The sequence below is a fragment of the Mandrillus leucophaeus genome, unplaced genomic scaffold, assembly GCF_000951045.1.
Source record: "Mandrillus leucophaeus isolate KB7577 unplaced genomic scaffold, Mleu.le_1.0 Scaffold140, whole genome shotgun sequence".
NCBI classification, from domain to species: Eukaryota; Metazoa; Chordata; class Mammalia; order Primates; family Cercopithecidae; genus Mandrillus; species Mandrillus leucophaeus.
In genome coordinates, this window is record NW_012101366.1 from 4668646 (window position 1) to 4684519 (window position 15874).

Sequence of the window (15874 nt, forward strand, 5' to 3'; positions counted from 1 at the left end):
TCTTTCCCTTCTGCCTGCTTTCATCGTGATGCCTCTTGCCTCCTGATCACAGGTGGGTACAGTATGTTTATGTTCCAGGCAGGGGGATGGAAGGGGAAGAGGACCTGGAGACTCTGTACCAGGAAACCTAAGCTCCTCCCCAAAACCCTAAGTTGATGTCTGACTGGCCTCAAATGCTTCCCATGCTGTCTCCAGCTACTAAGGAGTCTGCAGGAGTAAATATTTAATTTGAGGACGTTGCCTTTATGAGTAAAATTTGAAATGGGTTTTGGAATAGTTTTAAAAAGAAGCAGTATCAGTCATTTCAGTGCCTATATGCTTTCATGCTCTGTTTAAAACTTTGCTACCTCTGAAATATATTTTTTATTAAATATGGTGAAGTGTGAGCTGAGAGGTTTCAGGTTATTTTTCCCAAAAAGATGTCTTCTTGCCTAAACACCATGTATTTCTTCCTTACCAGCTTCAAATACCATCTTTAGTGTGTGTCCAATAGCCATATTAATTGTGTCTGTTTCTAAATTCTCTGTTCTCTTTTCTTGTTAACTCTCTGCTACTGATTTCAGCATTGCACTATAAATTAGTAAAGCTTTATCATTTATTTTCATTTCCAGTTGCTCTTTCTTGTTAAGCTTTTTCTACTTATTCTCCTGTGTTTATATGTTTGGATAAGTATTAGCATCATTTTGTCAAATTCTCAACACACTCCATGTCAACTTTGATTGAAATCATGCTGAATGCTTATTTTATATTAGAATTTAATCTTCAGGGTACAATGTCTTTTATTGCTTTTAGAGAAGGATTGTTTCATAAAGTTTTGTAATGGTGTATTATTTGTATATAGGAGAGCTATTGATTTTTAACTTTATAATCAGCAACCTTACTGTCTCTCTTATAGTTTCTAATAGTTGGTTGATATCATATAGCCTGCAGGTAAATATATTTTGTCTTTCCTGCTATTCTGTTTTTCTGCTCTTCTCCCTCATTGCATTGGCAAATATTGCAGAACATTAAGTAATTTTGATAATAGTAGGAATTCTCTCTTAATTCTTACTTTAATGGGGATGTGTCTAATGTTTCACAGTTAGGTTTTATGTTGGCTTTTGATTCAGAATATGTATCTTGTCAAAGAAGTATCAACCTAGTAAATTCATTTTCAGCATCTATTGAGATATGTATATTTTTTTCCTTGTACTTACTAATATTCATATAATACAGAATGATATACGGAAGTTTTACATTTTTATATTTTTATATCCATCAGCCTTTTTCTTTGTTTCCTTTGGGTCTGTGTGTAGGCAGACCTTACCGAAACTGAGGCCAGCTTTGTACTCATCTCTATTGTTGTCTAATCCTTTTTATGGTCTCATTTTTTAGTATTTAACTCAATGCAAGATGGAATTTATTTTGGAGTTAGATTTGGATAATTCCCCACCCCTACCCCCCGATCATCACAGGACTATTAATTGAATGACTTATCTCTTCCCTACTAAAATGAGTAGGAGGTTGGTTTTGTTTTTGTTATGTGCTATTTTGTTTTTAACATCGAGTAGAAATAGGATATCTCTGTCAGAAGAAGGGATCCCACTTCTGATCCCCTTTGGCCTTGTCACTTAGTTCGATCCATCCTGCGGAAGGCTGATGGTCAGCACCATGACCTCTTTACCTTGAAGGAGAACTATTATGGTAAAAATGAGTAGTATTTTAGCCTGAAAATGCCAACTTCTTTCTTTTAATTTATGTATATTACCCCCACATCCTTGGAATTTTAAAGAAGAATTCCAAATTGCTCTATGTTATTTTCAGATATCATGATACTCACCAGTGTGTACTAAAGACTCAGAATTTCTGATGAGCTGATATCTCCTTTGCATACATTCCAAGCCGGGCACCATGGAAAGCTTAATGTGTTACAAGGGGTTGGTGAGCACACCTGGCAGGTCAAGCTAAATGATGTGAAGTTGCCACCCCATTACCCATGCTCACCACCCAAAGTCAGTTCCCACTTGGAATGCAGAGACAATGAGAACCTGTTGGCATGCAAAATGTGACCTCTGAATCCCAGAGGGCAGTTCCCATTAACAACCATCAGATGTGTGTCCTTGGATTGCCTCAAATAAGCCAATGAATAGCAATGCCAGATGCCTTCTCTCCTTCACATTTGTCTATGTGCATCTTTTCGCACACAGTTCTCATCTTGCAGCTAGAATACAGAACTTCCGTCTCCTCTCTGGTGGACCTTAGTTAACCCAGTAACTTTTCTTTCTTTCTTTCCTTCCTGACCATCTGATGCTGTAGTGCGGAGGACACTTGATTTATGTGGCAGCCTCTGATTCCCTCCCAAGGTTTTAGATATTTGCCTTGTTATCTACCTACTTAAGTGTACATATAGGATCCATTTCTGATCATTTAAAAAATATATACTCATTGGAGAGAATTTAAAAATACAAAACAACATGAAAACAATATTTTTAAACTACCCTTAATAATATTGCCTAGAGATAACATATTGGTATCTTTCCTCTCAGTTTTCTAAGTGCATATAAACATGAAGTATATATTCAGAACTAAAAAATTTTTATTCACATCTCACGCAGTCTTCTTTAATTACCTACCCATTTCCTTTTCTGATTAGAAGGCTCCCATAGCGGGTAAAAATCAAATGATTCAAGAATTTGGTGAATGGAATGAACTATTTAACTTAAATGCACTTTATTCTAAACAACTCTTTGTAGAAAATGTCCTTTATCCATTTATAGCTTTTTCCAAATTTCCTATTGGTTTGCTGTAACTTCATATTGTTTTATATGAGCACTTTATATAGTGGATATTATTTATATGTCCAGAATGTTCTGGTATGGTGTTTCCAGGTCTTTTTTAAATTTATCATAATTCTGCTAACTTTATGATGACCTCCTGTTTTACGTTCATATGTGTTAAAAATGTTAAATTTTTATTTTATGGCTTTCATGTGTTAAGGCTTTTTAAGGAAGCAATTTTTGCACTCCATGGTTATAAAAATATTATTCTGAATTTTCTTTACATTAATTTATAATATTTTTAATGTTCAGCCAGGCAGTTTTGTGTAAATTATAAGATGGCTTTCCTACTATTCCACCCCTGAATACCCTCAATGCCATTTATTATATAAACTCTCTTTTATCACTGATTCAAAATGCTGTTTATCTCATCTATTAAATTCCTAAATATATAAGATTCTATTTGGGGCTGTCTATTATGTCCCATTAATTTGTTTCTGCATAATTGCCACACTGCATAATAAACACACATAATTTGTGTGTTTATTATAGCCTTATAGTATATTCTGGAATCTAGTAGAGCAAGATCACCTTCCTTTTCCACATTTACTTAGTTATTTGCACCTTTAATTTCCTGGATTAAGTATGAAATCAGTTTGACGACTTTTAAAAAAATTCAATGAAAATGTATAGACTGATTTTGGGGGATAATGGATATAATTACAATATTGAATATTTTTATTCATTCACCTACACTGTTTTCCTTGTTATAATTTAAGGTTTATTCTTGATAGTGTGAATTCTTTCACAACACAAAGGGTATTATTCCAGATATCCTTTGATCTTCTTACTCGTTTTTATTCTGGCTGAACTTTAAAATCATTTTGCTAAATTCTGCTAATCCTGTTGGGAATTATTAGAATCACCTAAAATTTGTTAATGAATGTGGGAAGAATTAGCATCTTTATAATAATTGACCTCTTCCGAGAATGTGGCACATCTCTTCCTTTAGTCAAAATGTCTTTGAGCTTTGAAAAAGCAACTAATTGTCTTCAATTCATTTTACACATTTCTCATTAAGTTCTTTTCTCAATATTTTATAGCATTTTCCACTCCTGCCAAATTTCTAACTGATCACTGTGGACATAAAAGAAAGCCATTGGATGGAGGGAAGGAGGAATGATGGATATTTAGTTATGTGTTTGTTTTACCAACCAATTCAGTGCACACATTAATTCCACTAGCTTTTGCATTTTGTTCTTTAGAGTTTGCTGAGTAGACAGATCATCTTTTAATTTTTAATCCTTTTAATAATCACCATTTTCCTATATCTTGGGACAGTCATACTTTCTGAACAACAGTTAAAATTTTTAAGTAACTATAATGATCATCTTTATTCATTTATTTATTTATGTAATGGGAATGCCATTAACTTTCCATCATTGAGTATTGGCTGAAATGTTGGCCTGAGATATTTTAAATATTTTTTAGGAAAAGGTGTTGCAGTTTATCCTATTCGTTTTTATTTAAACCCCCTTCTTTTATCTTCTTTCTTCATCTTGGCCAGTTCTACTATGGATTTCTATTATTTTCTTTCCTTCCAACCTCTTGAGAGTGCTATGCAAGTTTTTATTCTTTTCTTCAGGTTCTTATATTACATCAACTTCAGAGGAATTAGCTGCCTTGCAGTCTGCAGGAGCTTTTCTGTTTTTCTTGGTTTTATAGTATTTCTTCCTCTGGCTCCACTTAGGCTTCTTCCCTCTTCTTCCTTCTTGGATAGTAGAGACAGCAATTCACAGCTAAAGTATGGCAACAGACAAGGTGGGTGATTTCCTCCTGGCTCACGCTGCGTCATGTGCAGGGTCCTGAGAGTGTCAACAAAAATGTCAAGCCCAATTGTATGCAAGCAACAGATTAACAGAGACACACATGGCATAAGCCAAAAGACTTAGTAGTAACGCAAGTAATTTTCAGGGTATGTTTTTCATTTTGTGTAAAACCTCAACTACTCACCTGGCCAGTGGAAAATCAGTTATCGCAGAACCTTATCCTTATAAGATTGTGTAGTCGAGTCTCTTCAAACCTACCTCTGGCTGAGGAGCAGAACGTTTGACTTCTTTCCCTTAGGCGGATAGCCATCTCGACGGCTTCATTCACGAGAGGGGCACTCTTCACCCCTCCTGCCGTACATCCTGACACATGCACTAATGAGGAACAAGAAACACTCTAATAGCCGGCTTGCCCATCACTGGTTCCAGAGCTCTGTGAGTCTCTATGCTGCCAACTGTGTTTTGCTTTGCAGGACCACATCTCTCTGGATACAGTGCTCTAGTTTCTGTCCTCCCATTTTCTGTTATTATTTGATGTAAGTAGAATGAAAAGAACTTTAGAGAAAGACAAAAGGTGCAACCTTGTACTCTGTATCTGAGGTTCACCCTCTTTAAGATTAGATAAAACAACAAAACCTCAAAAACATTAGGACACAAATATCGATGTTTTATTTTGCCCAGAAAAGCTTTTTTCAAACTGCTATATGTTTACTCATTCGTTTAGCCATTCATCACTCAGCAAATATGTACTGAGTGCCCGTGATGTGCTGAGTCCTTGGAATGTGACAGGGAGCAAAGGCTAACCCAGCCACTGCCCACCTAGAGCCACCGCATTCAATCCAGTAATCACACACAAAAAGTAAAATCACAACGATGTACTTGAGAGATAAAGGTTATGTAGGATAACAGAAGACAGGGCAAGGAAGATGTCACGAAAAAATAGTGATCAAGAAGAGAGTTCCAAAGCATGAATAGAAGTCTTTCTATTATTTTATATTGTAAAAGAAAATTTTTACACCAGAAATCCAGTGCTTAATCCCTTGAGTAAGAATATCACTGTGTGTTGAATAGCCTTTGCATTTTGGAAAGCATGTCGTGCGTTTCTCATTTTGCTAGCATTCAGCTGTGGGGCTTGCTGGTAGAGTCTGAGGCCTGTTCTTGCAATGATGCATGTGTGTAGAGTTACCCCATTGCATCAGCAGAAACACCGGCTACTCTAACAGAGCAGTGCTGATCGGAAACCAGAGACTTGGCATGACACAATTCAAATAAAGCCCCAGCCAGAAGAAAGAAAAATAGGCATCTGATTTTCTTTAAAAACAAAACAAAATTTATACGTTGTTATGGGGCTAGAGACTGGCTTGGAACGCAGTCTGTGACCAGTGCAGGCAATGGCGACAAGCACGGCAGCTGAGACAAGGGCTCTACTTCCTGTCTTCCCCCTCAGGAATAGGTTTGCTCTTTGCTATTTGTTGGCATTCCACACACAGTTTTCTTTGTGAATAGGAGACTTTTGTTCAGAAAAAGAAAGAAAAATTAACTAAAACTCCCTGATGTCAAACATTCTTCTAGCAAAAATCTGTAATGTCCAATATTTACACAAGTCAAAGGTTATGGGAATGAGTTCATTGTGTGCTATCTAAAAGGGAAATAAATAAGAAAATGTATTGAGTGTGCACATGTTGAAGCTATTGGATCTTTTAAGAACAAATTGAAATTGAAAGGTAATTAGATAGGGGAGTGATACAGGAAGATATGAGGACCATGATAAAGTGACCCTGAAGCAGTCAAACCTGGGAAGGTTTTCCCCACTAAACCTCCATTCCTGCGAGGGTTTCCTCAGTTTTAGACGTGATTATTCTTGAAAAATACTGAGACTTTTGAGGATAAATGCAAACGTAAGTGATGAACGGAAGCTTCTGAAGTAAATATGTGGGAGGGTTACTACCATCTGAGAATAAACTGTATCAACTGGAAAAAACATACAGAGTGACTGTAGCAATTCACATTTTCATTACCAGATGAAATGGACTGAGTCCCGTTAGTGATCTACAAATAAATATGTACTTACGATGAGATCTTATCTAAAAGAAATGAAAACATATTACAAAGCATGGGGAAAAGTGGGTTCCTGCAAATGAGTCATAACACCTGTGTGGGCAAAAGAAAAAAAAAAAAAGGAATAGAAAATTCTATGGTATGAATTCCAAAAGCAAGTTCCTGACATCCAAATGTTAGAGCTGCAGGAAGTACATAGATGGTGATTTCAGGGTTTGCTTTTTACTTGTGAGAATTTGCTTTGAGAAAAAAGCACAGCTGCCAGAGGCATTTTTAACTTTTTTTTCTTTTTTCACTGACTTTCCTTTCTAATCCCACTGTTGGAAACTAACTTAAGCCAATTCGCGCACTCGCAATTATCAAGAACTTTTTGGTGGGGGTGGGAGGAGAAAGGACGGTGTAGTTCAGTGAGTTTAGGTACTTCAAGGTAGATGACATCTGTTGGGTGAGGGAGAGGGCTTTTTCCCCAAATCTCCCAACACAAGGTATGCTTCCAGGAAAGGATGTCTCAGACTGAAGCCTCCTACAGAGAGTTGATTGCTGATAATAACGAGACACACACAGAAGCCTTACAACCTGCCCTATAATCTTAGTGTAATCCCAGCTCTGTTCTTCTGGGGACCTGGGTTGCCCATCCCTGGAGGTTTCTTTGGGGCAGATGTGGCAATATTTCCATGGAAAGATTCAGCTGATCTCGTTGGAATCACATCAAAAGGCTAGACTCTTTATAAGCAGTTTACCACAGGACTGGTCAAGTTCCAAAATCCCAAGGGCCACTGCCCAAAATATAATTATTGGGATACCCTGATACTTAGATTTTTGAATTTTGTTCATACCTTGGCAGAGCTATGCACACATCTTTGGTGGGGAGATATTGCTTCATATATCTTGAACATTACTTATTTCCTCAGTGAAAAATCATGTCTACCATCCATGATGCTGCCTAACCAAACATTTATGTTGGTAAGAGAAGTAGTTGGCTAAGAGCTTCTGGTAGCTGGCTCTGCAGTGTGGGCTTCCATTAGAGTCCATGCAAGACTGATTAGCCACCTCCCCACCAGTCTGTGTAGCCCCTGGTGGTGTATTCCAGATATTAACCAACAGCCCCTAAGGTGTAAAATAAAATGACTATTCACATGCATATTATACTACTAGTTAAATTATAGACAATATAACACCCTTTTAAAATTATTTATTTTGTTTTTATTTCTTATAAGCCCTTTGCTATATTAAGTTTTCATTAAATTAAGGGAAATATAATGGGAAAATTATTTGGAATGATTTTTCCCTCACAGTAATGTTCCTTGTGACAACTGGGGTTTACCTCAGGTTATCTGTAAAGTTGTGTAAACTATCTTAGAAGAGAGCAGAATAACCAATGGTTTCTAGACATTAGCATGGGTTTCTGGAAAAATCTCACATGACACCACTACCAAGGAAAGCTGCATGGCAGGAGAAATTTTTTGCTCAATTTTTAGCAAAACTAGAAATTACTGAGCAGTGAATTGGGTCAATTACTGCACTTTGAAGGCTAGCGTGACACTCTCCTTTCCCTTCAAAGGAATTACTAATGAACAAGTATATTTCTGTAATTTAATTCCCAGAGTCTAGTTTAGCTGATAGAATTTAGATTACATATAATTATGTATTTAAAATTCTCTAAATTTTTCATCTTACTCTGTGTGTAGAGACCTAGATTCTATGCATATTTAATGAACTGCAAAAACATGGAAAAAGTCAATGTTTCATTTAAGTATTCCTGTAGACAGTTTAAAACTATCAGGCTGTCACTGTGGGTGTCAGAATCACCTGAGAGTGTTTGTTGAAGGCACACATTGCTGAGTCCCACCCCCAGAGTTTCTGATTATTTATGTCTGGAGTTAGTCCAAGGATTTGCATTTCTAACAAGCTCCTAGACAGTTCTTTGAGAACAACTGGTCTCCATGCCACCCTCCCAGGCCCACTCACAATATGCAATTTTACATAGTGTTGTAAGGATCCTTATTTAAGCAATAATACATAACATAGGAGAAAATATCTTCAATAATAAAATTGTAGAAAAGAAAAATAGTTCTCTAAGTGACCATTCTATATTATTTTTCAATAAATAATTAGTCCATTCTCACACTGCTATAAAGAAATACCTGAGACTGGGTAATTTATAAAGGAAAGAAGTTTAATTGACTCACAGTTCCACATGGCTAGGGAGGCCTCAGGAGACTTATAATCATGGCAGAAGGGGAAGCAAGAACCTTCTTCACATGGCGGCAGGAGAGATAAGTGCATGCAGGGGAAATGCCAGATGCTTTTAAAACCATCATATCTCATGAGAACAGCATGGGGGAAACCACCCCCATGATCCAGTTGCCTCCCACCTGGTCCCTCTCTCGACACATGAGGATTATGGGGATTTCAACTCGAGATGAGGTTTGGGTATGGACACAGAGGCAAACCATACCAATAACAAAGGCTTATCACTCACGTAACTCAGGGAAAGCATTTTTGCCTGAGGTTGAACAAATATGGTTCAGATACAGTATTTTCTAACACATTCCTAAGATCGGATACTATGCCAGTTACAAGCGTGGAAATAAGTGTAGAAGTGATGAAAATACTTGGGATCTTGTCAAATAAAAGATGCCTTTTTTCCTTTGCCTTTGCTAACATTATGTGTAAATGACATTTCTAAAATTGGCACAAATGACAGATGAGTTGGGTGTGGGAAACCAACTTGGGAAGAAAGGATAAATATTCAAGTATGGGGAAAGCTGACAGAAGAAACCTAAGAATTAAGATATAAGTAAAAACTATGCATTTTAACTAAGGCTTGTTAGCACATTAAATATTACAGCAATTATTTAGTTTGTAATTAGAATTTTATATAATGAAAAAATGATCAGTCAGCTTATGCAACATTAAAAACCATTAAACCACATGCAAAAAATGAAATTGGACCTTATCTTACAACCTATGGAAGAATCAACTCAAAATAAATTAAAGACTTAAATGTAATATAGGGGAAGTCTTCAGAAGATTCATCTTGTCAATGGTTTCTTTGATATGACGTCAAAATCCCAGGAAACAAAAGCAAAAACAGACAAGTGTACTACATCAAACTAAAAAGCTTCTATACAGCAAAGGAAATGATCAACAGAATGAAAGACAACCTATGTGAAATGGGAGAAAATATTTGCCAACTGTATATTTGATAAGAAATTAATATTTAAAATATATAAGGAACTCCTGTAATTCAAGTTTAAAAATCTGATTTTAAAATGGGCAAAGGACTTGAGTAGACATATCTCTAAAGAAGACATACAAGGCCGGGTGCGGTGGCTCACACTTGTAATCCCAGCACTTTGGGAGGCTGAGGTGGGTGGATCATGAGGTCAGGAGTTTGAGACCAGCCTGGCCAACGTAGTGAAACGCTGTCTCTACTAAAAATACAAAAATTAGCCCAGCGTGGTGGCACGTACCTGTAGTCCCAACTACTCAGAAGGCTGAGGCAGGAGAATCACTTGAATTCAGGAGGCAGAGGTTGCAGTGAGCTGAGATTGCGCCATTGCACTCCAGCCTGGGCAACAGAGCGAGACTCTGTCTCAAAAAAAAAAAAAGACATACAAATGTCCAACAGGTATAGGAAAAGATATACAACATCCCTACTAATCAGGGAATGCAAATCAAAACCATGATGAAGCATCACCTCACATAGGATGATAGTCATTATTAAAAAAACAAAAGCAGAAAATAAGTGTTGGTGAAGCTGTGGAGAAATTGGAACCCTTGTGCCCTATTGGTGGGAATGTAAAATGCTGCAACTACTATGGAAAACAGTCTGGTGGTTCCTAAAAAATTGAAAACAGAATTGCCATAAGATCCAGCAATCCCTCTTCTAGGTATATAGCCAAGGACATTGAAACTAGGATCTTGAAGAGATATCTACACTTTTATGTTCACTTCACAATAGCTGAGACATGCAAACAACAAAAATTTCCATCAACAGACAACTAGATAAAGAAAATGTGATACACACACACACACACACACACACACACAATGGAATATTTTCATCTGTAGAACAAAATCTTGTCATATATCAACATGGATGAACCTTGAGGACATCATGCTAAGTGAAATAAGCCAGTCACAGGACAATTACTGTATGATTCTGCTTATGTGCAGTATTGAGAGTAGTCAAACTCCTAGAAACGGAAAGTAGAATGGTGATTACCAGGAACTAGAGGGAGGGGAAATAGAGAGATTCCATTCAGTGGGTGTAGAGTTTCAGTAATGCAAGGTGAAAAAGTTCTAGAGATCTGCTGCACAATGCTGGGCTTACAGTTAACAAAACTGTACCATACACTTAAAAATGTGAGAGAGTAGATCTCATGTTTTTTGAACAATAAAAGAAAACATTTTGATCTTAATATTTATATAGCTTGAATTGTTGAATATACATGGCAAATAAACATAAAACACTTGTTAAATGAGATACTATATGGGTTCATATATGCTGGAATTTTTTATGACATGGATTTTTTTAATGCTGTAGGTAAAAAAAAAAAAAAATCACATCCTTTGAAAAATGATTTCATCAACTGCCCGATCTCAAAGTGTTAAGAGACTTAGAGGCAGCCACAGGGTTTGATATCATCAGATCTGAGCCATTTCTAGAGAAGAGGAAACCAAGATTCTCCCTCTCAGACCTTACCCCGATTGACAGTTCTCTTCCCAGTGTCCTCACGTACACAGGGACCTGAGAAGAAAAGCAGAGAAGGAAAGGGTGCTTACTGAACACCTCCTTTATTTTAGCATTTATGCAAGGTGTCTCTGATGAACCTTCTGAAACACACAGGAGCTGACCAGGTGCTCCTCTCACTGAGTTTCTGTGACCCACTGTCATAGCCAGACATCACAGCCACCGTCACGACTCCTGACAGAATCCCTCGTGTCCCTAAGAAAACTATGGAAATATATTTAGATTTAAATTAACTTTTAAATTGTTACATAACTATACAAAACTTTAGATTTACAGCAGAAACTTAAAAAATTCTCAGCAGGAGAATGTTTAAACTGATTTTTTTTCTTGATGAGTGTGATAGTATAAACAGAATTTTTAATTCCTTTAAAAATCTGAAGTGGGAGCTCACGCAGATTATTTCATTTTAAATGGAAACATAAACATTAAAGATGATAAAACATTGTTTTTAAAGTGTATTATGCAGCTTTATGGAGCCTGATGAATTACAAAATGGAAGGAACAGAAGATGAAAACATTGGTATTATTGTATCATGGTGATTTCTTTTTAATTTTTATTTTTTATTATAATGTTACTTGTGTAATGTAAATGAATAAAATTTCCCCCATTAATGATAATCATCAAAAATGTTTGAGCACAGAGAGGCAAATTTTAAGGAAAGCACACAGCAGTGTTTCTGTGTGTCCAGTTGAGCAGCCTCTTTGGACAGGTTTATACTTTGATTAGCAAGGAGGTTAATGTTGCTGTCCACTCTCTAGGGTTTTAGGGTAGTTTAATGTCACGGTTGGCTGCACTCCTTTCTCTCATTGTCTAAGACTGCAATGTAATTCTCTGCTCACTCATCACCCGCCTGTTTCTGCCTTGCCCCCATGTCTCCACAGATCATTTTGTGTTTCTCTCCAGTTGGTCACACGCTGAGAGTTAGAGCTCGGAAGTTCCCAGCCATAGTTAACTGCACGGCTATTGACTGGTTTCATGCGTGGCCGCAGGAGGCTCTGGTCTCCGTCAGCAGGAGGTTCATTGAGGAAACCAAGGGAATTGAGGTATGCTGTGTCAGCCTGCGTCTCTCTCTCTCTCACACACACACACACACACACACTGAAAATCCTCAGTAGATAAGTACTTTCCAAAATACATCTCCTATCAGAAAGTTATCCTGATTTGTTTAAGACGCTAAACTTAGCCGTTAGTTTACATTCTAAGGAATATGATGGCTGACCTTTTTTTGCCATACGTATTGAGGAGGATGTGCAGACGTGTGTGAACACGGGCTTGCACGCAGCACTTGAGTATGTCCTTACTCCTGCACTGACTCACTGGAAGCTCAGGATCATTACTTCCTTGAATCATAATGGGACTTACTGATTATAAATCCTTTAAGTCCAAACTAAAAGCCCAAACAGAAATGTAGTCACCGTAGCCATGCACTGCTTGCTTCTTAACCAAGTAAGGCAATGAATTGTGATTATTTTCATAGTATCGATAGTTGAAAAATCAGCCCCCATATCCCATAACCAGTAAGTCAAATAACATATCTGCTTATGGTTTTACAGATTTATGGGTTATATTTGTCATTTCCTCATGATGAAATTTGTACCTCCCATGGCATTTTAAAGTGGTTGTACAAAACAAAACAACAAAAGCTTCAAACATTCAGATTCAGAGGGAAAAAGGATGTAGATATGAGGTTATCATTTAGATTTCCTGAAGATGAAGTTTTATTCATGTCTAGTGCCTCTCTGATTACATAGCTTGGAAAAGTGATTGTGGACATTTCCCAGGGAGCTTTGTCTTCTCATTCCATTGAATGATAAGGTGAAAGGTTCCTAGAATAAGTCAGACACTGAAAGTGACTCTCAGAGGCAAACACGGAACTGGAGATATGTAAGGAATGATGTCTGTTTCTAGTTGAAAGATTATCATGAACAGGTACAACCCATTGTAGTCCCACCCTTACTCCAAAAGGCATAACTGCCACCTTTCCAAAACAATCCTTTTACATTTTGTTGTATATTGTATCGTTCGGCAGCCATATGGTTAAAAACCTGGTCATATTTACATGTTTAATTGTTTGTATGCAGCTAGCTTTATTGTTCATAATATCATTTTCCTTTGCTTCTACTACAAAAAAAAAAAGCAGCTATAGAGGTAAGTACACATGCAGGTATTCACCGATACCCACAGAATTTTGTGGAGGGAGACCTCTTCTCCTTTAGCCTTTTCCTGAAATGTTTATTAATCTAATTATTTGGTGCTGGCTTGCTAGGGAAGAGCTGTCAAGCAATGTCTAACTTGGAAGATACATATGTATATACACACACACACACACATATACACACATACATATATATACACACATATATATATGCACATACACATATATTATATATATGGTAGAAACTTTAGGATATTCCACTACCTCCCCTCTCCTTCTCTCCTCTACATTTACACTTAAAACATTTCCACAAATAAATGAAAATAAGAAATTATCTCTTCTAAAGTCTGCCAGGAACATTTTTGTACTCTAACATCTGGAAAATCATTAAATATGACAAATAATTGTCATAAATATTAACACAAATTTCTTATGCAATTTCCAGGTCTGTTGCATTTCTGGAATTCTCTAGGGCATCATTTTATCTTGTGATAGTTACAAGAAGGGTTCAAAATGCTGCTTTATTACAGGGAGAGAGTCAGTATGTATCTTCCGATAGCAACGTTCTGTTTTATCAGGCTGGTTTGGTAAGGAAGAGAAAGGGACCAGAGCACTTTGTTTCTGCATGTTGCTTTCTCAAATGGTAGGAAATTAGAGCTAGTAGCATGGTTTAAGTTGGCATTTGGCACAGTGCCTTTTGAAGTTCCTTCCCTTTGCTGCTCTTTGCAGGCTTTTTCTTGTCCAGGTGGGCGCCGCTTTGAAAACAGCTAAAGGAGCTTTGATATGCCAGTGACCGTTGACATCTGCTGGATGAGGCAGGACTTGCATCATGTTAAGTGCAGAGGGCTCCCGTCAGGTGCTAAGCTCGATCTGATGGTGTCATAACGCCTCCTATAGGATGCTGAGCGCCAAATAGGAATTTTAAAAGCACTTTACCATTTCTGATGAACTGAATTGTGCCTCAAAACAAATTAGATGATTTAATTTCAGTGCAAGGTGCTTATTTAACTTCCCCACCTTCCTAATTTGTTGCGCAGGAGCAATAATTCTAATTCAGAGTACAATGTGTCCATGGTCTTCTAAAAACGTGTGGTGTCTTTTCTGTAGAGGTCAAAAACAGTTTTTAAGTTTTTTGAATGAGCACAATTTGATCACTCTTTTAGTCTTAATTTCCTTTTTTAAGACTGAAAGTTATCGGCATAATTTAGGCACTTCTTAATTATTGACCTCATTTGCTGAGCGTAAGGTACTTATACAAGGTGACCACCTTTGGCCACAGAGAAAGGATTCATTAAAGGCAAGCAGTTTTGTGTGTGTTGACATGTAATTTTCCATCAGTACACACTCAGCACCCAGGGGTACGGGTTGGCTGCATCTAAATAAATGTTTGTGCTATTTTTCTCTTGCCTAATATTGAACTAAATGACAGCTGACAAGTAATGACCAAAACAGTTTGACACTTGTGTTTATTTGAAGACTTTGTCAACACACACTACCTCTCCAAGGAGATTTTGAAATGGAGATGGGAGGAGGTGTGTAAGGAGGGAGAGAAGGAAAAGTCCTCTGGGTAAACCTGGCCACAGTGTTGGAAAGGCTGTGAGAAGCTCATTGGAGAGAGAATTGGGTGAAGACCTTAGTGATTAGTACATGGGTTCTACAACGAAAATTCGAGAGAAGCCGGGGTGTTGAAAAACAAGTGATGTTTTTGCTTTTCAAGGTAAAATAAATCATAAACATCTTTGAAAGTGGGGCCAGATGAAAGGAGAAGTTACTGAATGGAAATGAAACAGTGAGCTGTCTGGTGAAGGAGTGAGATGTGTGTTGGACGGTATAGAGTAGATCTGAGCAAGGTGAAAGAGGTCATCTTTTGGGGGCATGTTGACCAACCAATGAGTTAAAATCCTCTGTCCTTATGTGGTGCCACTTAAAAGTAATGACACAAACTCTGTATCATCAGCTTTTTCAGGGAAAAGCAGTTATTCCCCATGCAATCACCCCTTCAATTGTTGAAGAGTTTGGTAGCTTGTGAAGGAAATATTTTACTACTGTTTTCCACAACTGATTGTGAGAAAGTCCACTCTAAGAGGACAGTTATTTTACTGCTACATTTAAAGACTTGTTTCTCCAATGGTCTGTAAATTCATTTTTAAAATGGCATGCCAAACACAAAGGGTATAAAACAACATTTTGTCAGTGATAGCTATATTAGCAGAGTTTCTATTATATTAATGACTTTAAGCACAGTTCTTTCCTTGAAATATAAATTAGGATTATTCAATATGAATAAAAAGTAGAAAGATAACCTTATGCAATAGA

At 37.1% G+C, this 15874-nt stretch overlaps 1 protein-coding gene across 1 annotated transcript in view; it reads left to right on the forward strand.

The window, feature by feature from the left end:
* Nucleotides 1–15874, forward strand: part of DNAH11 (dynein, axonemal, heavy chain 11) — a 387500-nt gene that overhangs the window by 212959 nt on the left and 158667 nt on the right. The window contains exon 55 of the mRNA XM_011973963.1: nucleotides 12285–12446. Coding sequence (XP_011829353.1) covers nucleotides 12285–12446 — 162 coding nt within the window. The remainder of the gene's footprint in view (nucleotides 1–12284; nucleotides 12447–15874) is intronic.